Source organism: Cyrtonyx montezumae, unplaced genomic scaffold (assembly GCF_038088225.1).
Source record: "Cyrtonyx montezumae isolate F1298 unplaced genomic scaffold, pur_monq_1.0 scaffold_0, whole genome shotgun sequence".
NCBI classification, from domain to species: domain Eukaryota; kingdom Metazoa; phylum Chordata; class Aves; order Galliformes; family Odontophoridae; genus Cyrtonyx; species Cyrtonyx montezumae.
The window spans coordinates 44,397,631-44,424,798 of record NW_027071824.1 but is presented as its reverse complement, the minus strand read 5'-3'; the positions used below and the strand labels follow the sequence as shown (position 1 = coordinate 44,424,798).

At 38.5% G+C, this 27,168-nt stretch overlaps 1 protein-coding gene across 1 annotated transcript in view; it reads right to left on the bottom strand.

The window, feature by feature from the left end:
- Nucleotides 1–212: 212 nt before the first annotated feature.
- The window catches only part of ECHDC1 (ethylmalonyl-CoA decarboxylase 1), a 28,034-nt gene continuing 1,078 nt past the window's right edge, over nucleotides 213–27,168 (bottom strand). The window contains exons 2-5 of the mRNA XM_065734300.1: nucleotides 23,377–23,519; nucleotides 18,832–18,884; nucleotides 16,818–16,898; nucleotides 213–1,250 (exon numbers count right to left, since the gene is read on the bottom strand). Of these exons, the coding sequence (XP_065590372.1) occupies nucleotides 845–1,250; nucleotides 16,818–16,898; nucleotides 18,832–18,884; nucleotides 23,377–23,519 (683 nt within the window). The 3' untranslated portion in view covers nucleotides 213–844. The remainder of the gene's footprint in view (nucleotides 1,251–16,817; nucleotides 16,899–18,831; nucleotides 18,885–23,376; nucleotides 23,520–27,168) is intronic.

The window sequence follows — 27,168 nt, the reverse complement described above, 5'->3', positions numbered from 1 at the left end:
TGGACTTTCACAGCCCAAATATGCACTACTAGTAAAAGGAAGACAAGTCTTTTCAGATAAGTCTCCCAAGAAAGCTGAAGTACTGAGAGCATTCATTCAAAAAAGTCTTATTTGGGAGCTAAATGGTCTTCTAAAATTTCAAGAAGATTCAAAGTGAAGAATGAGGTCAGCAGCTTTGCGTGTGCCCAGCAGCACAGACCCAGGCTGTTGGTAGCTGGTGTCCAAAGCTGAGACCACTAAATGCTCTTAAAGATCTGGATCCACAACAGCAAACAAGGGCTACAAGATCTCCAGTGAATTCAAACTATTTCTGTAAAAATCACCTCTAAAATGTAACATATCCTTGTGTACTTTCTGAGCAATCATACCAACTGACTTAAGATGAAAGAACTATACTCTCACCGATTATCATACCTTCAAAGCTGCTTTAAGGCACTGGCCACATGTTGGGGAATTCAGCGTTTATAGCTTTGGGTGCACCTGTTCTGTAAATAAAGAAGCCTCTTCTCTCTCGCAATTCATTTCCATACCAGTTAGAAAAAAACAAAATTACTCCAAAGAAACTAATCTTCAGCCTCATTCCAAAATAATTATATTGTGTTCTAAGCATGGTATTTACCTTTACATAGGAATATCACTAATCTCCATTCAGTGGGTGATTAGAACAGTAAAGGATCTGCTGGGGATTACTCTGTGGTTGCACACCAAATACGTCTGCCAGACATGAATGACAGGAATGTTAAGAACTTGTTTCTTTACAATGGCATTAAACAATTCAATCTATTTTCTGCTTTGGTGAAAGCTTCTTGTGTAAAAAAATCAACTATTTATTACGTATTGACCATCATTTATGCTTTTGTCTTTTAGCCAATGCCTCCAAATTGGCAGGCCCACCCCACACAGTTCCAAAAACATCCTTCTCTGTCCTTAAGGCAGCTTCCAGTGGCAGCTCTCTTCCAGCTGTGACCACCTTTTTCACAGCCTGAATCACACTAGCTGGACCTTCTGTGTACTGACTCAGCCAGGCTCGAGCTTCTTCGAGGGATACAGTTTCATCTGAAGAAGACAAGGTCCCCTCTGACAGCCCGAGGTGCAGTGCTCTTTCAGGGTCCACCTGGTCAGCCCCGCTCAGCAGCTGGAGGGCAGCTCTGCTGCCAACGATTCGCACCAGCCTGGCAGCTCCTCCCCAGCCTGGCACCAGGCCCATGTGCTTATGGACAAATCGAATCTCACTGCCTGGCGTCATCAACCTGTCAATGAAAAACAGACGTTTAGAGGTCAGTCTGGGCGGTGACTTCAGTTTTTAGCTCTCTGGCATTCACTTTTCTATTTCCTCCCTTCTGCTTCCGAATGATAATGCAGTCTGACAGTTTGCTAATTACAGCCGGAGCTGTAAAATCTTAATTTTTACATCACTGGTGCTTCATTATGTTTTCTGTTGTTGTTGTTCTAATTTAGAGAGTGCACCCGTGTTTGATTTTCTAACTACTCGTTGCAGTAAGGGAGGGTCAAGATGGATGTTCTATTTATGCCTCACAATGTGTAACAGAATTCTGTTTATGCCTTACAGCGTGTAATAGAATTGCTCCTCTCCAGGAGATAGAGTCACATTCCTATTTTCAAATATTTCACATCTTCGCTTCGTTTTCCACAGTCTGTCACCTTCCCTGTTTAAGAACTCACCCCAGGGTTGATTAAGCTCTCTCCCTGGAGGAGCTCTGCTGCAGTGGATGGTACTCTGCACAGCATTCACACTGACACAATGGGTTAGCGGAAAAAGCCTCTCAAAATAGAAGCATAAAGGACAGATGTACAGGCCAGTCCTTCTCATTCTTAGGATGTGGTTCTGTGGTGTGGTTGCTTGCTGCTACTTCTAACACAAGGGTTGTGAATTACACTTGTGAGGCAGATTAACTTGCATCCAAGCACCGATTGGCTTTTTGAAGATAAATCATGCAATACTAAAGATCTACACGAGTCTGTTTCCTAACAATGCAGTTTTCTGAAATGAAAATACCAAGGTGAACAGCTTTAAAAAGGGAAAGAAAATCTTCTTTAAAGTGGAACTACTTCTGGAAACTCACTGTTCCCAAATCTGCTTAGTTATTGTTAATTGTGAGTTTGTTTGGTTGCTTTTTTTTCTTTTTCCTTAATGAGAGCACTATCAGCATTCACGATGTATTACAATGCACCAGGGCTGAAGAGCTTACAATACTTGATCCCACCCCCAATACAATGCACAAAGGCAACAGCTGACATGCCAGATTGCATGAAAGCCATTTTGTGGAGATAGCGGAGGAAGGTTATGTGACAAAAAGAGGAGAACAGTGTTGCTGGGGAAGAAAGGCTTTCAGCCAACATGAGTAAGCGCTTCCCAAATGCAGCAAATCCCAGGGAGTCCAGGTCTCTCTTCAAATTCTGCAAGTATTCCAAAATTCCTCTCTTGGTGCAGCTCACTTTGCAATTTGCTGACACCCAATGTCCCACGGGGAACACAATAATGAAAACATTATCAAGGGCTTAGTTCTAGCTGCACTGAGCAATGTGAAGCATTAAAAAAAAGAAGTGGTCATGCACAGCGAGTCACACGATGCTAGGCAATCTGCAGGCAGCCTCACAACACAGCCACAATGGATCAGAAGGCAGAGATCGTCCAGGCCCTTGGGTTCAGGCCACAGTGACAGACATGTCAGTGAACACGCTGTGGGAGAGTGCGTGGATTCATCTGGAAGGTTCTGCCAACACAGCTGGAAGTTCACACACAAAGTCAAATTTTACATTAGAAACATGGCCAATCCCTCCATCAAGAAAAGAAGAGAATTTGCTGCGTGGGAAAGAATATGTGACCCTGCTCAGTTGTCACCTTGTTCAGAGTAAATGGAACCAAAGAAGCTGAAGGGAAAATAAATGAATTGTCTGGCTTCAAGTTCCAGGCTCTCACAGGGATTCACCTCTCCATGTAACACACCTTTCAACGAGCTCCTCAGAGAAAACTCAGTGGTCAACAGAAGGTGTAAATGTAATCTCTGGCTGTCTGCAAACTTAAGAAAGGTGTCTGTGGTTTTTCAGGCTTTTCAACTATGAATCCTCTCCCAAGTTATGCCACTTCTTTTAGAAACCGCCCATCACACTCTCCATTTACTTACTCTGCACAACTCTGATCCTTCTGCTCAGGGAAGCGGAGTCTTGAGCTCTGATTTTGCACATTCCAAAAGGCAAAGGTTGCTGCTAATCTAGCCTGGAACCAGCCTCAAAACATCACCAGCTGCAGCTTTGCGTAAGTATTTCCCTTTTTATCTTATGAAAGGAGTTGAGTCTATCTTCTGAGACATGACAGATCTGATCTAACATTAGATGAATTTATGTAACAAAAAGTACATCAAACACTACAAAACACAAAGATGCAGGCATCAAAAAACTGAAGACAGAAGCACCATTCTATTCCTGAGCTGCTTATAGCTTATTCTTCTATTACTGGCCCTGTCTGAAACACAACAGGAGATGAATACAAAATGAACCTCTGAGGCAACTTGGTATGCCCGTATTTGTCTTTTTGTCTTCCATGTCAAGAGAGTTAAAATCTGGTTTTCCTACATCCCAGGGGAAGGTTGTACAACGAGGCTCCTGGACATATGCCTTCTCTGAACTAAGAAAAATTAAAATCTGTTGCATGACAATGCTGAAAAAACATTTATCGAACATCATTTGTATACAATGTAACTGAAGGACTTCAGAAGCAGAGAAACGTCCTTCACAACAGTGAAGAGCAGTGAAATCCCTGTATCTTAAAACACAGAAGAAAAGCTAAGGTAATACGAAGCATCAAAGAGCAGCACAAACCTATGAGAACATTACAATTCCATGTTACAAACACTATAACACCTCTAGGAAGAGAGCACAGCTATCAGGGGCTGCATCCAATTTGGGGCTTGTATCTGAAGCAAATGAGCTGTAGCAAATGTTCCTGCTGTGTACTTTAAAGTATCCTCAGATTCACTAAATGTTACAAACCCTCCACCTTTGATAGGATTCCTCTGCTGACATCTCATTGTGGCCACAAACTGACTGTCACATCGCATTACTGATGATGCACGTGAGAAGAACACTGTGTTTGCCACTACCAAAGCAACCAAATGAGTCCCATCCTTGACCAGGCATGCTTGCTTCCTTTAAGGCAGTGCTCCTTTTGAGCTAAGAGTGATGCTTCCTGCACTAATGCACCTTCCAGTTACTTGAAGCTAGATCATACACAGTTGAGGCTGAAAATGTAATGCAAACAGAAATGTATTTTCTAAGTTTTTCAAATCTGTTTTTTATAGCACTCCTGTTACTGAACTGTTCCAGTAGGTATAATCAGCTGCTTTGGTGGAATACAGACTGTTTTTCAGTCTGTGCTGGCCCTCACTTCCTCATCTACTGAACTTCTGGGGTTTGAATTAAATTCAGCATTCTGACAAAGCAAAGGGACTAATGACAAAAACCACAATATACATTTTAAAGTTTCTGCCACTATGCTTCAGAATGCCAGGATGGAAAAAAAGATGCCTCAAATGTTAAACGTGCTGTCAGCAACCTGGATTTTGTTCCCAACCCCGCTTGATTCTCAGTGTCATATAAGGACACAGATCCTTACTTCCAGTCTTCTCCTGTGATCTGGCCTGACACTGACACATCAAGGAGGGAGGCAGCCGGCATCACACAGGGCTATAGCACCTGATTCACAGTTACACTTGTCCTGGAGAAGGCAGCCAGAACTGCAGGAGCTGACTTTCATCTCTTCCACAAATACTTCGTCCTCCTACCACTTGCTCTCAAATCTCCAGTCAACCCAAAAAACAGCTCTTTGAGTCAAATAAGTTCTCTGACCAAGTGTGCTAGCCAACTTTTTCCATACATATTTGGTAAATAAATCTATAAATTCTGGTAAATCCACAAGGAGATTGTTTCTACAAAATGACGATTCTAAAAATAGAGTCAAAGGTCTTAGGATGCTCAGCACTCTGTGAAACCAACAAGAACGCAGTCCTGACATCAAAAGCTTTCAGACAACAATCCAAATCACATGCCTAAGTATTTTAAGCACAGAAAGATATTAATGAAGAAAAAAAACCAACAGGAAAATGGTAATAGAAAGAAGGTAACCAAGGGCTGAACATTTGTTTTAACCAACAACCAACAGAAGCACAAAGTTGACACACAATTCAATAACACTTTCCCAATGTCTATGTTTTTCTAATGCGTTCATCAACATGCCATCAACTTAATTAACTCTTGTTAAAATAAGCAACAACTGTGCAATGCTGACAGGTGGACAAAGCAGCTTTTTAGAATAAATGCTGCTGGGAAGTGTAAGTTCTAGAATTTGTTAAAGGTCAAACATTACATTGTCTGCAGATAGCGTTAATCATGCAAATAGAAACTGTTTTACCACATGGGCATTAAAATGTGAGGACCTTGCTTGCAAGTGATAAAAGCTCATGAGTTATGTAGCTCAGAATTTTGTGCCTTTGCGTGGTGAGTACTAACAGGACCATCAGCAGTTGCATTAGCTCTTAAATCTACACTGAACTATAAATGAGCTTGAAAGCCCTGAGTCCATTGGCCACTCTTCCCTTGTTCTACTGCAGCTTCCCAAAAATCAAAATACAATCCCTGTCCCATCATCTCACCTTCCTTACACTTCATCATCCCAAGTGGCATAGAAAATCCCAGTATTAATGGTGGGTCCTTGCAGCAAGCATCTGTGACTCAGGCAGCAGACAGTTACACAGGTAATATTCACACTCTGACTTCCCTTCTCCCCTTGACAATGCTTGCAAAACCCACAAAAAAGAAAAGAAAAAAAGGAGCACTGTTCTTAACACACAAAATGCTGCTAAAGATGTGCAATAGATCAGGTGTTTTTAGCCAACTAAGGTATTTTTGGAGCAGTAAGTTAAAATAATGTAAAGGAGAATTGTGTCTATTGAATTTATAGTTTATTTCTTACTCTGGTGCTATCAGTTCTTCTACCTGTGTAACAAAAGCTCTGATTTGGGAACAAAAGTCTTTCACTTCAGCACAGTCCCTCACACCACATAAATCAAGTACTATCTTCCAGACAGCATACTACATCTCTGGCTTTACAAAGAAAATAGCTTTAAAGTAGATGGCTGAAAAGCATAACTTTAGATGAAGTAAAAACAGGCAGCTGGATGCAAGAGTATTTCTTTAACAGAAAAAAAAGAAGCACTGCTATAGGTCTCTAGAATGCAGTAATAACTATAGGATCTGAGGAAATGGAATCTCCCATACTGTCCATCTTGGCACATGAAAACCAGAGTCCATCTGTGCCTGAGGAGATGCAAGTGTGCAAAAGGGCCTTCAGCTAACAACAGAATAAAGCTCTTCTTATATGATTTCTTCAAAAGAGCCAAGCAAACCTACAATCAGTGCAGTTGGCCTGAAGCTTGGGCAAGGCCATCATAGAAACAGTCAAGCACCGCTGCCACTGCGTGCTACCTTGAATGGTTCACGCAGCAGCATGGAACTGCAGTTTGGAAACTAGCTGCCTTCTGCCCATTTTGTTCAGCAGGGGGATGATCCTGCAAGTAATCTCACTCTCAACGAACCTCTGATATCTTCATGTCAGATCTCAGAGTCTGAGCAATATTCAAGATACCACGTATCTTCTGAGTTGATGTGTCTAAACCCTCCCTCCCCACCACACACATACAGATGTTAATGCATGCAAGAAACTGCAGAATGTCCTTAGCAGTAAGATACTAGAAAGTCAAATTATTAAGGCCTTGTATATGAACATTCAGTGGCAGTTTGCCATAAAACTTGTGCCTACTTCCTCCAGAATCTTTTAACAACAAAATCAATTTCTGAGTATAATCTTGAAAATAAGACTTGAATATGAACCACTGCCTTGACATCTTCACAGAGTCACATGTACTCACTAAAGTGAAAGCTCAGTTCATGCCAATTGGAGACCTAACTTGGAAATGTAATACACTACAATTAAATTATAATATTGTGTTTTATTAGTGACAACTTGTCTTGTACAAGTATTTAGTCTTTCAAAATATTATTAGGACTATAAATCTTATTAGAAAAGCTAGGAATACTTCTATCCATTTCATTTTTAATTCAAAAAAACACCTAGTTTTAGCTTAGTTTTATATTCTAACACAAGCTTTCTGTGGTTATTATAGCAACAGGTGGACTTGAGGTCTTTTCCAGTCTGAACTATTCCACAATTCTATGAAACTCACAAAAACAGCAGTCAAATTAACCAGTCATTTTCACAATCAAAAATGCATGCTGAAGTAGCGAGGTACTGCAGGAAGAATATTCTACAGAAGAAATATGCAGTATAACACTAAAATAATTCAGGTAGTCAGCAAAGCTGATGATGAGCAGTTTCTTGTCCTCATTTCAGCTTTCCTGACAGATGCCGTTAAAATTAAACCCTCAAGAATAAGACTGTCTCATCCAAAAAGCAAGTTGGGAGTAATTAATCCAACTCTAGCTCTATAGCGTTGGGTCTCTTTATCATTACACCACCAAATAATTACCCAGGTACTCCATCAAGGGATTATCTACATAAAACAGCTAAAGATTTTTCTGAAATTCAGCTATTTTACTACACTGCTATCACCAAGAAAACATCTCAATTTTCTGCAAACACTAACAAATTGATTCATCCTGAGAACAGTCATAATTTCACCTGTCCTTCAGTCTCAATAGGACAGGCTTTAAAGGGATCAAAAAGTCCAGATTATAAACTTAGTGAGTGACTCCTTGCTAATCATAGTTAGCAGATTTTTCAAACAATGCAGTATCAGTCAGCCATAATTGCTCAGTGCTCTTCCAGCACTACTTACTAGCATTAATTCCCCCTGCTCTTCTCTCATACCTTCTGTCTCTCGTGTTTCTGCCCAACACAGAAAGAATAAACCAGTTAAGCATCACAGCAATAGCTGCATCAGAGCAGTGATAACATGAAGCAAGACTTCCAAAGTGAAAGTACTGTTATTTTCTGATATAACAACTGATATAAAAACTGATATAACAAAGGAATTGGCCATGACAGTCCATGAAGACTGACATCATAAAAACAAGCCTTCAAATCTCTGTACTCTTCACTACAGGAATACAACGGAAAGATGTAGGTCCAGGCAGCTCTCTCAAATTCTTGCAGGGATAAAAAAATCACAAGTACTTTACTTGAGTTTTAAATACATTAAAATTATATCCAAGGACAATATATATATATATATATATCTCCTAAGTACAGAGAGTTCTAGGTACTTTCTAAAACTCAGTGTCAAAGGAGTAGGCTTAAGGCCAGCATAACAAGTCTCACCATCACAAGAGCTCATTTTTCTTACAGCTCTTTTCAAACTGCCTTACAGATTATACAGAATTTTATTTTAAGTACTGAATTATTTTGTAACACTCTTAATGCATCCACTTCCCACTGCTCCATGTTCACATAAAGTAGCCTAAGAGAAAATATCTCACATCTCAATAGTATGCATTGCCTTTAACTTTGTTGCTGCCCTCCAGACAGATTTTCAAATGTATCTTCCAGAACCCTATAAATTAGGGTCAAAACCTGGACCCAGAAATAGACTCCTAATTACAGTTGAGTTATCTTGAGCAAGAACTAACACTTCTGGGTTGGCTAGGGAACTTGAATCCTCTTCCCAGTGCTGATGGACCTTAACAATGATAGGCATGTTTATGGGGAAACTAAACTGTTTTTAACCATGACCCTATTGTGCTTTCTCACATCAACTCAGAGTCAAGTAAAATGTGGAAAAAATAGCAACGTCTGTATGGGAACCGTTAGGTCATGGCCTGAACCATTGACTGAACACCTGGTGAAAGAAGCAAAGGAGCAAGCAATTCATCTGTGTGACCAGAAGGAGTGGGCCCTGGGTCCCCCTCTCTTTAACCTCACTTAAGGGCTGCCAGCTGCAAAAGGATCATTTCTACTTGGAGATCGCTTCCTTTGGAATGGTTGGCAAGCCCTGATCCTCAGAAAGGGATAAGAAGTTTCTTCTTTATTACCAGATCAGGACCACTACCATCATCCTTGAGTTTCAAGCAACTGTATCTGCTGCTGCTGCCTATCCTTATAACATCATATTTTCATCTAAATGTAGAGATTAGCTTGGTAATAAAATTCTGAAAAGTAGAGTTATAGATCTAAAAAAGGAAGGCATACTATCAAAAGAGGAGTTAGAGGCAACAAAAAATTCAAGCAGAGACAGAATACAGAGACACTGAAGTGTAAAATGCTGAATAGGCAGAATTCATTTTAGGAGGAATACTGTTTCCAAAAATAAAGAGCTTAAGGTACAGATAATTCTACCACCTATTGCCCATACTTTGAGGCACCCAACAGAAGGTGAGCCTCCAAAAGGAACAGAATCAACTCATAGAGATCACTAACTTCAAAGGAAGGAGCACCAAAATAATACTGTTACTAGAAATAGATCTACTGAATAACAGGATTTAAACCAGAATAAAAACAGTCCAGAACACAGCTGTATAAGAATGACTGGAGCACAGAAAGTTTTATTTCTCAAACAGTTCCCTGATAAGAGGTGAGAACGTAAAACAGAGCCAGAAAGACTGTTAATGTGAGAGATCAAGGAAGGAAGGAAAGAGAAGGAAAAATAATGCAAGGAAAGGAGTTGTTGCGAATACCCCAGCAAGGAATCAGCCTCATCAAGGAAAGGTATGCAGGGCCAGCCAAAAGACTTCCGTAGGTGATGCTCATTGTAATATTTGCTGCAATCCATGCTGATGTCTCTTCTAATCACCTTCTGAACCAGAATATGCCAGAAGTCAGCTAAGGATGAAGGTTCACCCAGCAGTTGTGGATTAAGGGTTTTAGATCTTTTTTATTTTTTTACCTCAGGCTGACACATTCTTGTCTGAAGCATCAAAGAGAAGAGAGAAGAGCTTGCTATAAAAAATTATATTTGTTCTAAAAGGTATAAGTGAAGTTCAGTATTGGAAATTTCAGAATCTTTCTGTAACAGGAATGAAAAACCGAATTAGATGACAGATCACAGGGCAAGAAATAGGCACCCAAAAAAGCATGACTGATTAAAACTCCACAAGCAGTACTAAAGGAAGCAAAAGAGTGCTTTTTTTTTCTTTTTTCCTCTGTCATTTTTCAAAAAACTGACAGGAAGGAAAATTATTTGGCCTAACTTCAAAGGAATTGATCCATTTCCCATGCTCAGATGTGGTTCCCACACCCCAGAAGTGCTGGGGCACAAGTAGAGGGCTAGCCAGACCGCTCAGCTCTGGGGCAGCAAGTCATGCTGCCGATCACCACATAATACGTGCAGATATTGTGTGGCCCTGTTACAGGTTGCAATCTGATGGAAAAGTTATACTAGACGTGGAAGTGGTCCCTCATCCTTACTTTCATGCCTGAGCATTCAAGGTAGCTCAGAAGACCAAGAAAGCAGCAGGAGACTTTGAAAAGGTTTAAAAACGTGCAAGTCTCAGCACATGCCAAAAAAGCATATGGAAGAGAGAAAATGATACAGAGAGCTATTCCAGGAGCTGTATCTCCACTGAAGTGTGCAGTATGAACTCTGTTAACCTACCACAAATCACCAGAAGCACAACAGGGGAATGAAGCCCCATTTACTCATAATGTGGTGTCCAAGTCCCTTTTCCCTCCCTACTGCTATACTATAGCTGCATAGCATATACCATGGGTCCCACTGCGTTTTCCCTCCCTTGCTGTAAGTGCTGATGCCCTTCCCATTAAGATTCTCCTTCCCTTCTAATACCCAGCTATGACTTATTCCTGTTGCCCTGGTGTGAGTTCAGCAGGTCCCAGACACAGCTGCACTGCAACCTCCACTATCACACAGTTTTCAGAGTAGTTTCCATCTTGACATAGGACTTTGGTCTTGCCCATGAAGCAGGTTTCAGCTATTCTTTACAGGCTGCCAAAGCCTAAAAACACAAGTGACTGAAAGACAAAATAAGGCTCACATAAAAAATTACTCATGCTAGAAACCTAACATGTGATATGAGTCTTTTCTTCTGAAAAAGGAACTAGAATTGTTTGGATTTCATTCAAATAAAGGCTTTCAACAGCAGATATGCCTTTTAGACTGGAAAAAATTTCCCATCAGAAAAGATCCACCGTACTATTTTAAAAGATTTTTTTAATGAAAAGCAGCCATTCATAGGTAACTTTTTTTCTTCAGTATATTAATAACCTCAGTCTCCCAAATTGTTATTTCTGTCATATATGTTTATCAAGATCAAAGAAAGCCAAACAAAATGCTCCTGGACCAAACTCAAAAGCCTCTTAAAGTAGGAACATTTCCGTCATGTTCTTCACTTGACTCTGTTGCTGATATATAAAAAGGGAGAAGAAGCTTTTCAAAAATCTGGCTCAGAGACTGACATCTGAAATGTCAAAGAGGCAAAACTCACTTTGCTCTGCTGAACTCAGCTGATTGGAAAGTAACACTTTTGTTAATGTCAGCCCTAAGAGTTGCAAGGTCTGAACTGCTCTAATACTTAAGGAAGTGTCTGATACATCACACTTCTGCAACTCTCAGCATTGAGGGATTTAAAAACTGTCACGACATCACACTAACAAACCATTGCGAGATCGAAGGGAACAAGACACGCTGAAATTCAGCGCTGAGTGCAGGGTCACTGATGCTGAATTTATTTTTGACAGATGAGGAAGTGCAGATGGCTTCAGATCACTAACTGGTGGTACGCTCAACCATAGGTTCTTAAACATACAACACCTTAAGGAAATTCACTTAATATAAGAATTTAAAATTGTATTTATTCCTTACTGTAACAGATGAGTTACAGCAGTAGCAACTCATTTCTTACAAACCATAGAATCCAGGAAGGAGGAAGAAGCTGAATCTTCCCACGTTTACAGAACCAAACAGTCTGCATTCTTGCTTTACACAATTTTAGATAAGTCAAGGAGTATCAAAAAGACAGAGGTCCAGCCAGTAGTGCTCCAAATCTACTACAAATATTGGGCTACTTTGGATTAGAGGGGAAAAGAGAAACAGAGGATAAAGGAGAAGACTGGAAGTTAAAAATTGTGAGGGTAATTTTTACAAAGAAATAGATTAATTCAGCGTACCTATTTGATTAAAAAATGGACACAACAACAAACAAACAAGCAGATTGAGTCATTTGGGGGACCATTTGGTTACTTCAGTGAACCGTAACTCATGTGAACAACCATCCTTTAAGTATCTATTTACAATGTTAACTATACTGCTACCCAGAGTATTAAAGACTAAGAATACTTCTGTTTATATTCCTTCAATGGGGCAAAACTGAGGCAAATCTAACAGCTCTCTAAAGCCAAGAGAAGATTCTATTCCCATCCTCTCCTGTTTGTCATCACCTCCTAGTCACCTAGTTCCACCTTTACATTGGTTCTAGCCATTTCTAGCTTTCTGCAAATCACTCACTACAAAAGCAAAAAAACATCTAGCCTATTACTTTTAAGTTTGATTCATACAGGCATTTTCAGTGGTGCTTGGCATATGAATAAGCACTGAGCTGAGAGAAGCAGCAGGGACATCCTCCTTCTCCTCCATTGAGGTGAACTGTTCAGTCAGTTTGCCCTTTTTTTGAAGTCACAGCTCAGTATAACTCCACCTTACAGTTAGCGGACTCAAATACAGAAGTGCTTCTCAGGCTTTACATTAATCAACTTGTGGAGGTATCTGATATTAAAAAAATAAGGAAAGGAAGATTATTTTGGCAGTGAAAGTCAGCAGCGGAGTGTCAAATACCTAGAGGCTGTTTATCTACACTGGGGATGAGTCATTTCACAGATGCAATCGTAACAGACTATTTCCACGCATTTCTACTCTCCCAAAACTAATTCTTCTTGAACCTAGAATGCTTCTCTACAGCAGAATAACAGTCTGGTGTCTCAGCAGGAATTAGCATGGATCCAACTCTGCATTCCCTAAAATCTGTCTTATCTGGTTTTCTACTGACTGGGCTAACTCTATTATTCCTGAACAGCAAAGAATTATATACAGAAAGGGCATAAGATTACATAGTGTTAGTGGTCTAAAGGTAAACACATGCTAAAAACAAAAATCTCCTTCATTCACAATAAAATGGTTTGGCATCCTAAAGAAAAAAAAAATTGAATGAAGTAAATCTCTACAAAAAGATGACCTCAAAAAGAAAACTTCAACTCAAATTCATGTTATGTTGCTGTTACTTATATTTTCAGTAAAATCAGTGGTCAATTTGAACTGTAGACTATATATAAAAAAATCCTTTGTGTGGAAGACTGTAATAAATGCATGAGATTCAAAATCCAGTTTTAAATGTTTCACATAGCCTGCTTCTATAGCGCAGTGCTCTGGAAATTCATCTGAAAATTGTACTAAGAAACCTCCCAGGGTTCTAAAAATGTGAAGTGATGCGTGACTGCAATGAAATTCTAAAATTGCCAACTGATTTGAAGGGCGTTTTATGTGTGGGTGTATACAGACATATAAATGTGAGAGGGAACTAGAATATAGCTAAACAAGTGATCAGTGGCATACAGTAAGCACCTAAAGTTGTGAGAACACATTCTGAGATTTAGCTACTGACTCTGCTCCTGACAAGGTGCAGCAATGTTATTTACAGAATTTGCAAGAACTCATGAATGTGTGAATCCCCTCCCATAACACTGCACCATTCATATCATGCTCTCTTCAGTACCGAGGTGCTCTTTTTTGTTTTGGTGGTTTTTCTTCTTGTTTTAAAGGAGCAGCAAATGAACTGTAAACTAATAAAGGGATGAGTGCCTACAACTGAGAAGTGAGTCAGTCACAGTGGGTCTACCTTTATATAGTGGCTGTACTCCTCTGCCCTGGTCATTCTGTATTAATTGCATTTAATGCATGCTTGTAAAAGTATATAAATCATTACAAGAACACAAACAATGTAAGCTATTCAACAATAGCATATTTCAGTGCATTTCTTATGTGGTAACATAAGAACGGAACGGTAACGGAACACACTCATCACCTTAAAATACTAAGAAGCATGCTTTCACAAAAATATAGAAAACATCTGATTAAAATGCAGTAAGGCCAACGTGGTATTGGCAACTACCAGTATAAGCTTCTTCCCTTTATAAAAGCTTGATTCTACCACTCCTACAGACAGCAAGAGACTGTGCAGAAAGCAAATGCCCCTTTAAATCATCGGTGCTTTTTATGAGGTAAAATACTGCTAAGCACAAACAAGAACAATGAAATAGGCCCCTTGTGATTTAACTGTGTCACATCAGTTCTGCCTTAAGAAACTATAGTTAAAAAGGCAATTATACTTCCCCTTCTACTGATGTACCATTTTGACATCAATGGTACGAGATGTAGGTGATTTTTCTTCTTTTTACTCTTGTTCTCTGCCTGAAAATACTCCCTTTTATACTGGATTCACATGGAACTGTAATGGCTCTATCCTGGTTACAGTAGCATTAGAGAAGAAAAAGGAGGTTGCCAGGGAAGTGTATTTTTCAAACACACTCAGGTAGAATGAAGTGCATTTACCGAGAAAGGTACAGCCAGATTTTCACAGCTATACAAGTGTCTGAAAACCTATGCAGATTGACCCAGTGACATTTCTCAAAGGGACCAGTGTGAAACGGAAGACGGGACAGTTCAGAATGCAAAATTAGTTGTTCTGGCTATTGGCTGCTAGCCTATTGATACTAATAAACTCAAAGATTAACATGGTCTGCTAATTGAACAGACAGATTCATTATCAAACTATTTACGTCCTATACCTAATCATTAGTTTATTGCCCAGCAACCCACTGTAAGCCCTGCACAAATTCCTTAACTAATCTGCAAACTCCATGCTCCTTAACTTCATGTATTGTGCCAATACACAACACACTTCAGGTTTCCACACATAGAATTAAGGTCATTTTTCTGAAAAATTGCATCACCGAATCAGGCAAGAGCTTCAACATCACTGTCATTTGTGTATTTCACTGAAATGGCTGCACTGTTGAGCATAGCAACAACATACACTGACTTTTGGCAGCAGAATCCCCCAGTTGCTTTCACAGATTCAGAAGAGAAAATATACAGTAGAGGCATATTGAAAAAGTCTACATTTCTTGAAACTACTAAAAAGCTCCACTGCCTAAAGAGGTTTGATACGTGCATGGTTTTACATTGCTCAGATTTACAGAAATACAGAAGTGAGATAATAGTGACAGAAGCTTCATCTTCCTAATTTTCATATCAGGAAGTCTGAAAGGATTTTAATTACCTCACACTTGTCTAGAGAATGATTTAAAAAACAAATTGTGTGTTTATGATCTTAAAAGGATCTTGCTTCTTATGGAGAGACATACTGCAACAATCCATAAGTAAGCTAAGATTGAAGATGTCCTGAGAAGACATCCTCTTTCAGATAGAAGATGGAATAACCCAAGATGCTTTCTCTTCTCACCGCTGCCCTTTCATCAGCAATAAATGTGACAAACTTCATGCAAGACTTCCCTAATCCAATTTTAAATCAGCTGGTGGAAAAGAGAATAAGAAACAATCAGCCACAAGAGCTGCCACTGGAAGGAACAGCCTATTAACACCAGTAAAGCCACATCAGCTATTTTAAGATTGAATTTGTCCACGTTTCTACTTCAGTAGAGATCGTATCATGCCACTAGAGCGTGTTTCTAAGAAGGTATATAAGCCACTTTGGTTCAAGTGAATCACTTCAATGTCAATATAATTAATGCAGTACAAATTGGTATACATAAACAAAGTTTTTCAGGCCAGGACCAAGCATTCTGGTAGTTTAACCGTGAAAAAAAAACCTAGTCAAAAATTTAAAATCAAAAGCAGCCACAGATCACTCATTCTCTCTGACCAGTTTATTCAAGGAAGAAAACAAACTTCTCCAGTTTGTTCTCAAGTTTCTCATTTGGTATCTACTGATTCAAGACAAAATTTATGTTCCACTTATATCTGCTCAAAAGAACAAGGAGTTTGTTGCCAAGTATTGAAATCTTCAAATTCAGGACCAATAACAGCACACAACATCTTTCTCTAGCTTGTTTCTTTTATTAATTAAGTCCCATTTGCTGCTTCTGAATTGCTATTATTTAGTTGCAGTGGATGAGTGTGTTAGAAAGCAGTGGAAAATTGATCAACAACTGTAATTTTTGCAATAACTATGGCAGCACATCAGAGGAATTGCAGCTGCTCACTTATGCAAATAAGAGATACTTGACAATGATTATAATTATACAGTATGTCAAACAACATAGCTGGAGTAAGAATAGAGAATATACATTTTAGAAAGCCAAAAGAATCCATTTCATTATGCTCATATTCCTTAAACTCCTCTTCAGGGATAATACGATCCACTTTCAGTCAGTGGACTCGCAGAGGACTCTGAGGTGCAGTCCAGCCAACACCACACTTGTCAAACAAGACACCTTTTACCAAGTATTTACAATGCTGCAATGCAGAGGCTGTTGCAAGAGCAATAGTTCAATGATAGTTGCTAAAGCTCCTCATTACTCTTGTTTTACATACTGATTCTAAACACGTAACTCAGCAGTAAAACACCTTTCCTCTGTACTATCACAGGAAAAGATGGAGTTTCCTGGAGTTTACTGACCAAGCAAACAGGACTAATTTAATGCCTTGGAATTCATAGACACAACTCCAAGAAAAAGCAGTACTTAATGCTTCCTAGATTTTATAGGTACAGTCATTAAATCGTCAACGGAATATGGTGACTACTCAAACTGTCAGTCTTACCTGAAATCACATGCTGTGGTAAGTTCTGCTCCTCCTCCAAGAGCTTTTCCTTGGATGAGTGCAATGCTGATCAATGGCAACCTACACAAGAGAGTTGTGTGAGCAAAATTCTTGTTAAGTTTGAGAAATAAAAAGGATTCAGACAAACTATCTCTATAGGAGAAGTTCAGAAAAACACACTGCTCCATCTTATCCAAATAACTACATCTTTGCAGATAACCAGCAAAAAAAACCACTTACACTGAAGCAATTATTCCACAATTAATATGGGATCTCACAATGAAGCAGCAAGACAGAAATAGCTAACAGAATCACAGCAGAGCAGATCACCTATTATGTTAGGGAAAAATACATACTACAGATTATACCTGAAAAGATTATCTGCAAGAAGGACAGCAACACAAGACTAAATGCTAAGCCAGCACAGTACAAAGAGCAGTAGATAAGGACCCTAAGAACTGCACAGCTGGGTTATCTAAAAATAATGAGATTTAGCATAACAACTTCAGCAGCTTCTTCAAACAGCAGTGCTACCATCTCAACCAACAAAATGTTTTTTGGAGGACAAAACTGTCCTTTGAGGATAGCAACAATCTGCTACCTTTGATGAAGCTGTGTTTAATGACATTGAAGGTTATTTAATGGACATAGGGAAGGAAGAGTACATAGGGAGAAATCTTTGCTATTCTCTAATAGTGAAATTAATACTAATAAACAGTGACTGACTTAGAATAAGCTAAGTACCCTAAGAAATGAAGATAATTAGTCAGACCTAGATTTTTCATGCTGGTAAAACTGTTTCATCTTTTACTATGAAGAAACATTTAACTCATTGCACAGCGTTATAAGTACATTCAGAAGTCAGCCTTCCCAAACACAATCATGTATTTGGGTTTATTTCTACTTTAACAGAAGCACCAACAATTTCTTACAGGCCAAGTCCACTTATTGCAGTACACTTGACACAATAAATCACACAGGGGAACCCACTGGAAGAAAGAAATCTCATTATTCCTCCAATCTATGAGGAACCAGAAGATATGGTCCAATTATCCTACATTCACAGTCACCTCATCCGTTTGAGGCACCTCCTTCAGGATCACAGTTTGCCTCAGCTCTCTCTGATGGAGATTGATCCACTGTAAGACAGACTTGGCCAGACAGCAATTTAGCACTCCACCTGAACCACAAATGGAATACAGTGCAACATATTCTAAATCAAGACCCCTGAGGTGACAGCTTCATCTTCATACATCTTTTTCCTCTTTGCTTTGCCACATCAATCTTGATTATACCGAGGCCAACTTATATAAAGCAGAAGCTAATTCTGACTCTGAGGATTCCCTACTTTCCAGTATTAGTATTAATAAGTCTCCAGTCTCCAGGGCAGTTCTACAGAGCAAAGTTAGCTCATAACATTTTCTCATATATACTACTTGAACACACAAAGTAATTATCTTTCCAGGGGCCTGAGCATACAAAAAAATGGAACCTACCACACATGCATGCAATAGAAATGTGATTTCTTAAAAGAAGCTAAATCTAAATAAAAGAAAAAAAAACAAGAACAGAAGTACCAGATGGTAGAACTGAATATGTTCTTATGAAGTGGGAAGATTAAATAAGTACATTAGATAAACGTTCCCTGCGTAGGCTGTATAAGCTGGCCCTGCTTGTTTGTTAAGAACAACTGATTTCTAGTGAGTTACAGAAGTCAGATACTTCGAAGACTTTGATTTCCTTAACTCTGCTTATCTCTTGGCCCTCCACATGCAAACTTTCAGTTTTTACAGGTTTTTCTTTTTTGTTTTTGTTTTTCTGTTCCAATCTCAGGAAGGTCTAACAATGCAACTGTCAAGGTTTAATTCAAATCCACAAATACTTACCTGAACAATATGCAAATACAAGCTCTGGGATTCAAAATTACACGCTTAAACATCTCATTAAAGAGTTAGCTAAAACAAATTTCAATCATTATAATTACTTACAAAGAAGAGTAAAGAAAATATACTACCTCATAAGTCTGGTCAAGGTATTTTGCATAAACATGCACATATTCATCCCATCCTACAAAGAACAGAAAATTTAAAAATAAGTAATTCTAATGTGACACAATTAAACAAGGTAGATATGAGCGTTCATTATATTCACTCTAACGGGATTTGCATTTTGTTAATCTTGCTCAAATTCCAGCCCAAACCCACTAAGCACCATCAGAAACTTAGTATTGATTTAGTTAAAAACAAACAAACAAAAAAAAAAGCCCTCTCAATCATAGGATCATAGGTTCGTAAGGTTGGAAAGGACCTACAAGATCATCTAGCCCAACCATCCTCCTATCACTATCCCTACCCAACTACTAAATCAAATCCCTCAGCACCTCATCTAAACGCTTCTTGAACAGCGCTAGGGATGGTGCCTCAACCACCTCCCTAGGCAGGCCATTCCAGTGCCTGACCACTCTTTCAGAGAAAAAATGTTTCCTCAAATCTAATCTAAATCTTCCCCGGGAAATTCTAATAATCATTTATTAGAATTTCAGATAGAACTAAGACACTATAAAAACAATTGCAATACCAAGTTTCTGTGATGTGAAATTTTATAGCTTTTCCTCTGAATTTCCTCTTCTCAGTTCTCCCAGGCAAACATCCATCAAGAGCTTTAAAGGTTCATATAGGACCATGGATGGCTGCAAACTTCATACTGTTTCAAATTCACAGAATTGTAAACAAGATAAAATTTACCAACTAATTTTTTGTTTGTTTGCACCAAAAGCATTTCAGATAAATAGAGGAGAGGAAAGAAAGAAAAAAGAAAGATCATTACTTCCCTCTTCCTTGTGTTTTACTTTTGTCTGTTTTCTTTTCTTTTTAAACATCAGCTTGCAAATGATAGTGACTTAGGGAACAACTGCTCCTTTTCCAGTACAAGAAGAGCTCAGACTCACAACACTTCATCCTACAACATAGCGTTAAACTGTGAAATAGTTTGCAGGAGGATGCAACACTGTATCCCCTAGACAACTACATGCAAGAACAACTAGATAGAACAGAAAAGTAACACCTTCAGTTCCAGCCTTAAGTCATAAATTGCTGGATGCTAAGAAAACCTACTGAATCAAAATCATTATCTGCCTGCCTCCCCTGTTCTTTACACTCTTTTCCAGTCATACAATGTAGACTATGAGTACACACACAACTGACCCAAGTGGTGTGATATGACCGTGGTTGTATATATATATATATGTGTATATATATATATATATACATATATTATATATATATATATATACATACACACACATACAATATATAAATATATTTATTTATATTAACTGAACTGCAGATGCACGATTTAATCCAGAATTTGTAGGTAAAAGTATCAGCTGGTCTTTCAAAAAAATGGCAGGAAGAAAAAGAACAAACGTCTCTGTACTGACAGCAATTGTCAAATCAAAGAATCTGCCTTAATTAAAACTTTCTGACTCATATCTCAGAGAAAGAAAAGATGCCGAGAATCTTAATTATCTCTTGGAATAGGGTCTTGCAAAAAAGAAATAGGTCAATTTCAGCCAATTTATTGTTAATTTATTAATAATTAATAAATTTCCATGACATACTCTGCCCAAAGCCAAAAAGCTTTATGTTTTTTAAGGACAGATGCTATGACAATGGCTTCACAGGAATCAGTTAATTCAGCTTTGCTATGTTAATGGCCTGCTTGAAAAATTCAGTACGTTGATTTATAAACAGAGGCTTTTGTTATTCGCTGCAGCCACCTTCTACATCCATTAAGATCAGCAGCTCTATTTCCACACCAAATTAAAGAATAATAAAATCTTCTGTGATAGCTGCCTTAACATTTTTCACCAGGAAGTTCAAAAGTCACACCATGATTCAGGTTATCAGTTCTCAAACATGTACTTGAACAGTTCCCATACTGTACCCACAAGGATACAGCTGCAAAAGAAGCAAGACAAAGGCAATTCCATTTCATTGTGGCTGAGTTCTTGCATTCAACTTGGCCATTTCAGTTAATACCAAATTTTGAGATGTATATAAATAAGGAAAGAAAGATTAATGCCAGAACAGGACAGCTTGATGAATGCAGTTATGACTGAGAAAAATAAAAGTCTTCCTGTAATCAAGTAGTGTATGGATTACTGTGTATCACATGCAAAAATGTCTAAATAGAAAACACCCTGAAAAAAAAATTATCAGTTATCTTGAGTCTTGGACAACAGAATTTGAAAGACTTCCTGATTAAAAAAAAAAAAAAAAAAAAAAAAGCTATTGTGAAAAACTTTCTCCTGACATCTAATCTCTCCCTTCCTTTAGTTTAAAACTATTCCCCTTTCCCCTATTGCTATCTATGTAAAAAGTTCATTTCCCTCCTGTTTATAATCTCCCTTTAAATACTGGAAAGCCACAATGAGGTATCCCCGCAGCCTTCTTTTCTCCAGGCTGAACAAATTCAGCTCCCTCCATCTGTCTTCACAGGAGAGGTTCTCCTTGCAGCCCTTCTCTGGACCCTCTCCAAAAGCTCAGCATTTTTCTTTTGCTGGGGGCCCCATGCCTGGACACAGTACTCCAGATGGGGCCTCACAAAGGCAGCATAGAGAGGGACAATCTCCTCCCTCACCCTGCTGGCTGTCCCAGTTTTGATGCTGCTCAGAATACTGTTGGCCTTCTCAACTGCAAGTGCACGCTGCTACCTCATGCTGTTTTTCATCTACCAGGACCCCTAAGCCCTCTCGGCAGGGCTGCTCCCAAGTTCTTCTCTTAGTCTGTATACATGTTTGGGATTGCCCTCACTCAAGTGCATCACCTGTCACTGCTAAAAGCTACAGGCTGAAGCAGCCTCATAGAACAGAAAACCAAAGCACCTTAGAGATACTTGTGGATTGAAAACTTAATCTTCTTTTAACCTGAAACCAAACAAAACTCTCTGATCTGCAGCAAGGTACAAAGCAGAGTTCAGCAAGACTAAAGAGCAGCAAATACTACTTCCTATTCTATTGAAGTTTTATTTAATAAAGATTTAAATCCCAAGAGATGGTTTAGGAGTGGCTATTGCACAGGAACTCTCACTTCAGAATAAATAATTTGAACTCTCCAAAAGAAATATAAAGCAATCAGGTTTAACTATTCTTGGTTTATTTCTGATGGCTCTTGCTTTTTCATTTAAACCCTAGTGTGAGATCTACATTGTCACAGAAAGTTTTCAACACAGTTGTAAGTAATACCAACATATTTCCTTCTGTCCAGCATCTCTGCTAAGGCTCCTAATCTTTACATGAGACCTATCTCCCACATCAGTGGCTCCAAGTAACTTATATAAACATACAGACAGAATATTAAACTTCAAAGAGAGGATGGAAGCAGAATCACTGAGGATTACTAAACGTAGAACTTTGAAAGAAAGCTTAGACTGTAGATAAGAAAAAAAAGAAGTCCATGCTTGGTTTTCTCTCCTTTTCTGTTTCTATAATGCTATAAGAAATTGAAAAACTAACTAAATAAATAGATCACTGACATTTCTATTTTAAAAATGATGAGCTAATAAACATACAAAATGAAAATGCCTAAAAAAATGTATTTATATGGCAGGGTGCCCTCGTATCAGGAAAAGCACACCTCTCTGGGTGTTCCACAGATGAAATAAGCCTACTGTACCTTTTGAAAGCTGGACCATCCCACTTATGTTACCAGGCCAGAAATACTTCAGACAGAGGTTTTTATGATGCTTAATTTCATCAACAGAAGCAATCTCTGAAGACAAACACTAGGTAAATCAGTTTCTTACTGAACTGATCAATAAAAACTAACTTGTACTGTCAAATTCTATAACTGGAAATGGGCACAGAAAAGCACCAGCCTATCAGTTACCACAGTTTCAAATTGGGATGTGGCAATATCACAGAAAGGCCCACATCCCTCACTGCTAATGAAGTCAAACATTGCCTAGAACCATATATTAGCCCATAAAAAGAACAGCACATGTGAAAGTTGTCAAGACAAGGTGGCATGAGTGAAAACCTGCCATCAACCCATACCTCTTCAATCCCCATCTTACTCAGAACTCCTCTAACTTGACACAATCAATGCTAAGGCTCAACTGGACGAGTTTTCTTTTTATCCAGGTCCAGGCACTTTGCTGACAAAATTGAAATGTTCTTGTAATAGCAGCCACACTACTTAAAATTGCTTTTGGACTGGGAATATATGAGAAATTATTATTTCTCCCTGCTTTTGAAGGTGAAACTACTGAAGCACATGTTATTTTATGAGTCAATTACCATGTAATGTTCCAAGAAACTGAAAAGGCATTTTTTGAAAAAAGAAGAGGCTAAAAAGATGTAATACAGAAATTCAGAGTTATAAATCCATTACCATAATACCTAAATTGTGGATTAAAGAGGCTGCCAGTATTTTTTCAACCACGAAAAGCTCTATCCTGCAACTTCCGTGTACAATTGCAGCATAACACAGAGTGTCTGAAAGAGACCTCAGAAAACCAGAAAGCTCATTTTTCTCCAAAGTCTTTCTACGCTACTTGCCTGAGAATTGGATATTGCTTTGACAGCATTCAAATCAGATCCTGAACAAAAGGTGTTTCCTGCACCACAGATGATAAGGCCTTTGCCATCCTTCCAGTTTTCCAGTTCAGTTACTCTCTCCTGGAGTTCTAGCATCATAGTGCCTGTTAGAAGAGGGGAAAAGCAATACTTTTAAAACAAAATGATTATGACCAGCATGTTTCACACTACATTTTTCAATACCTACATCAAGTTAACATTAATGCATGATAGACTTAAAAACACAAGGGAAAGTATCATCTTAAACTCCCCTCCTCCCCTCACACAAGCACTGACGTATTTTTACTCAGCAATACACTCCTTGGAACTCTGAACAGTATTCTGCAATTTGCATTACACTCATCAAAGCAAAACAAAGAAGTGCATGGAGGTAAACACAAATCGTACTTGATTTATTTTTTGTAATTGTATGAACTCAAGACATCTGAACTTATTTTTGTCTATTCAGATCAGCCTCTCTAAGTCAATTCAACACTACTGCCATTTCACTCGGCATATTCAACTGGAAATATTGAAAAAATATATATAAAAAAAAAAGGCTTAAGAGCAAACTACATTGAAGGTCCATGATATGTTCATCCAATAAAAAAAAATAAAAATAACATTTGAAAATAGAAGCAAAGCCTCTTGTGTCTTTTAAAAGAATAGTTTTAAATTATCCTTCTGAAACTCCTTTTATTCCCTCTATGGTACCTGTCTAGAAAAGCTCTTTGGAAATTATACCCACGGCTTGAAATGTAGGGATTGAACAGTACCAGCTCTTTACTTCTAGCTTAAACATAATATTCTGTTAAAGAACCTTCTCATACTACGGACTATTACAAGTATGTTAATCACCAGTGTTAGACATTTTTGGATTATTTAATTTCTGTTCTACATAAACTGGGAAAAAGGATGAAAGGTGGAAAAATTGCCAGTGCTAGGATAAATTTTATTAAACCTCACATTTAAAGTGCAGAATTGAGAAGCTTGAAGAACAATTCAGAACTGTTACCATGAGCTGCTGAGAACAGAATGTAGTTTGTTCAGTAAAAACAATTTTTATGCACTACCCAAAGCAATTGCCTGAACTTGCATTGGCAGGCTCTACTTCCAAAGACTTCTGACCACACCTGCAGTCTTCATCAACTATATATAGAATTTGAGCAACAGTCCATGCCTGCGATTATTTTCATTTTTTCCTGCATAACACTGAAGTGTGAATTAATATCTGACGTCCAAAGGAATTCATTCTTCAGCAAGAAAAGCTCTCTCTTCCAGTTACAGATCTCTGTTTTTAATTGACTTCACATGAATGTACGATTAAAACCTATACAACTGTTGCTGACTGACCAACTAGTGAAGACAACTTTCCCAGTCTCTATCACTGTGCTGGTTTTATGTAGAATATCAATAATATAACAAAAATCATAAAACCATGACAATCACACAGCTAATTATACAACTACTCCCTCACCAACTTTCCCATCTAGAAACCAAAAGGGTTTCCATCTACAGGCCATAACCCTTCCTAACATGAACTTCTATACTCATGTTTCTAGAGCTAGTATCCTAGACAGTATCATCTTAGAATCACAGAAGCACAGAATCATTCAGGTTGGAAGGGAACTCTAAAGACCCCTGCCATGGGCAGGGCTACCACCCATCAGCTCCGGCTGCCCAGGGCTCCATCCAACCTGGCCTTGAACCCCTCCAGACAAGGGGGACCACAGCTTCTCTGGGCAACCATAGCCTCACCACTCTCCTATTAGAAAATATCTTCCTAATGTTTAATCTGAATCACCCTCTTTTAGTTTAAAACCTTTTCCTATCCTCCACACCAACTGACCTTATACAATCTTAATTACAAGATCTTCCTCTTCATATGCCTATGACTGTAAAGCAGTCTTAAGGCAAATATTTAAAGAGATTAATTTAAAAAAAATAGGTTACGTACAGGCTGATGATACTTTGAGCTCCACTCTCCTTAGACAAGAATGTGAGTGGACAGGACTATCTTTTTCAGACATAAGCATGCCTTAGATAATCTTTCCTTCTCTTCTACAACACTTGTGTCTACATATGCTGATTTTTTCTTGTCCTAAAATTGCCTGATAGCAGCCACCCTGATGCAGCAGCTCCTTTCTTTCTCCATGTTTTACTTGCAGTTTCTTATGAAGTAAGCACGTTAGCACTCTGTAAAGGACCTCCACCTTAGTTTTGATACTTTTTGACAATGTTCCCAATGGAGTAAAGAATTAAGTGGACATTAAACACTCTTTAAATACGTGTGAATCAACTCCCTGGATTTAACCTTTTGCATACCCCAAATTTTCTTATAATAAAGGCATTTTGACTGACATCAAATCTTTGCCAAAGACAAGATGCAGCACAGCCATTATTTGCAGTGCTCTTTATAATCGGAGCAGTAAGCTACTGAGCCTTTCCACAGACTATTATGAGCCAAACAACTAGTTTTTCAGTTAAGACCAATAACACTAAAAAACTGAACATACAAACAAGAACTGTTATCAGGCAGTTGCATGCAATAGCAGGGGAGATGAGAGAAGGTGGCCAATACCTGTTTCCCGTCCAGGGAGATGACCTCTTCCATCACTCTGTACACTGACAACAGCTATTATTTCACCAACAGACACTGCCCAGTATATGTGATTCAATGGTGAGGACACAGAACTAAAGAAAATCCCCATTCTGTCAGTCTTAGCTCTTCATTATGTGCTAGTTGTAAGTTCATCCTCCTCATAGCACTAAATCTACTTGGAATAAATCACTTGTTTGCATTTTAATTATAATCTAACAATAAATACTTTCAATTTATTCTCTAGAGTTGACTTTATCACTGTTATTATCTAGTTCATGCAGGCTAGCTTCCTTCTTTCTTAAATAAAGTTCAACTTCAGTTCAGCAAAAGATTGGGTTGCTGAAATTGGTTCCATTAGGCTTGAACTGACATTATTAACGCTCGTTTCCAAAGAGACCATTTCAAACAGGTAGCTATCAGATTCCAATTAGGAAGAGAAAAAAGGCATAACAGCCTCCACATCGCCCATTAGCAATTTGTCAATAATTCTGTTCTATTTTCAGTTCTATATGTTGCTCAAGCTTCGAATAAACATAATTCTCCTTTGAGATAAAAAGCTGCTGTGTAAAATAAATGCCCAGCAAATAGGATTTCTCTCAACAGTTTAATGATGTTTTGCAGCTTTCTAAAGGAAGCATACATGTATCATAAATTCACATCTGCCACTTTCAAGAAGCTCTGAGACACAGCAACAACAGAATTTCATTTAGGCAGTGTATTTTACAGGCTCTGGCAAATGAAGACAACCAGGTCTTCTTGTGGCAATTTAAGGTTTGTCCATCCTATTCCTTTTCATATTTCTCCTGAAGGGTATTACTCAATATACAGCAAATGGAAAATGATAAATTGCTTACTAGTTCCTCAGTATCTACAGCTTACAGACAGTAATGTTAAAATGAAGTGCAGTGCACATCAGTATGTCATATCATCATCTGCAGCATCCAAGGGGCCAGCATCCTAGGGGCCATTTGCTTCTACACTCCCTGCTGTAACAACAAAAATCTCTGGCAGAGGTGCACAGTAGAAAGAAGCAGTAATCTCTTGAACCATCAGAGTAAGATCTCCCAGAGCAAATTTCTGTGGTGATTACCTAGCAAAATGAAGTACTGCTCTCTACAGGGTTCTACATACAATGATAAAAATGTAATGTCTGGTCCCAGGGTCATTTTCTA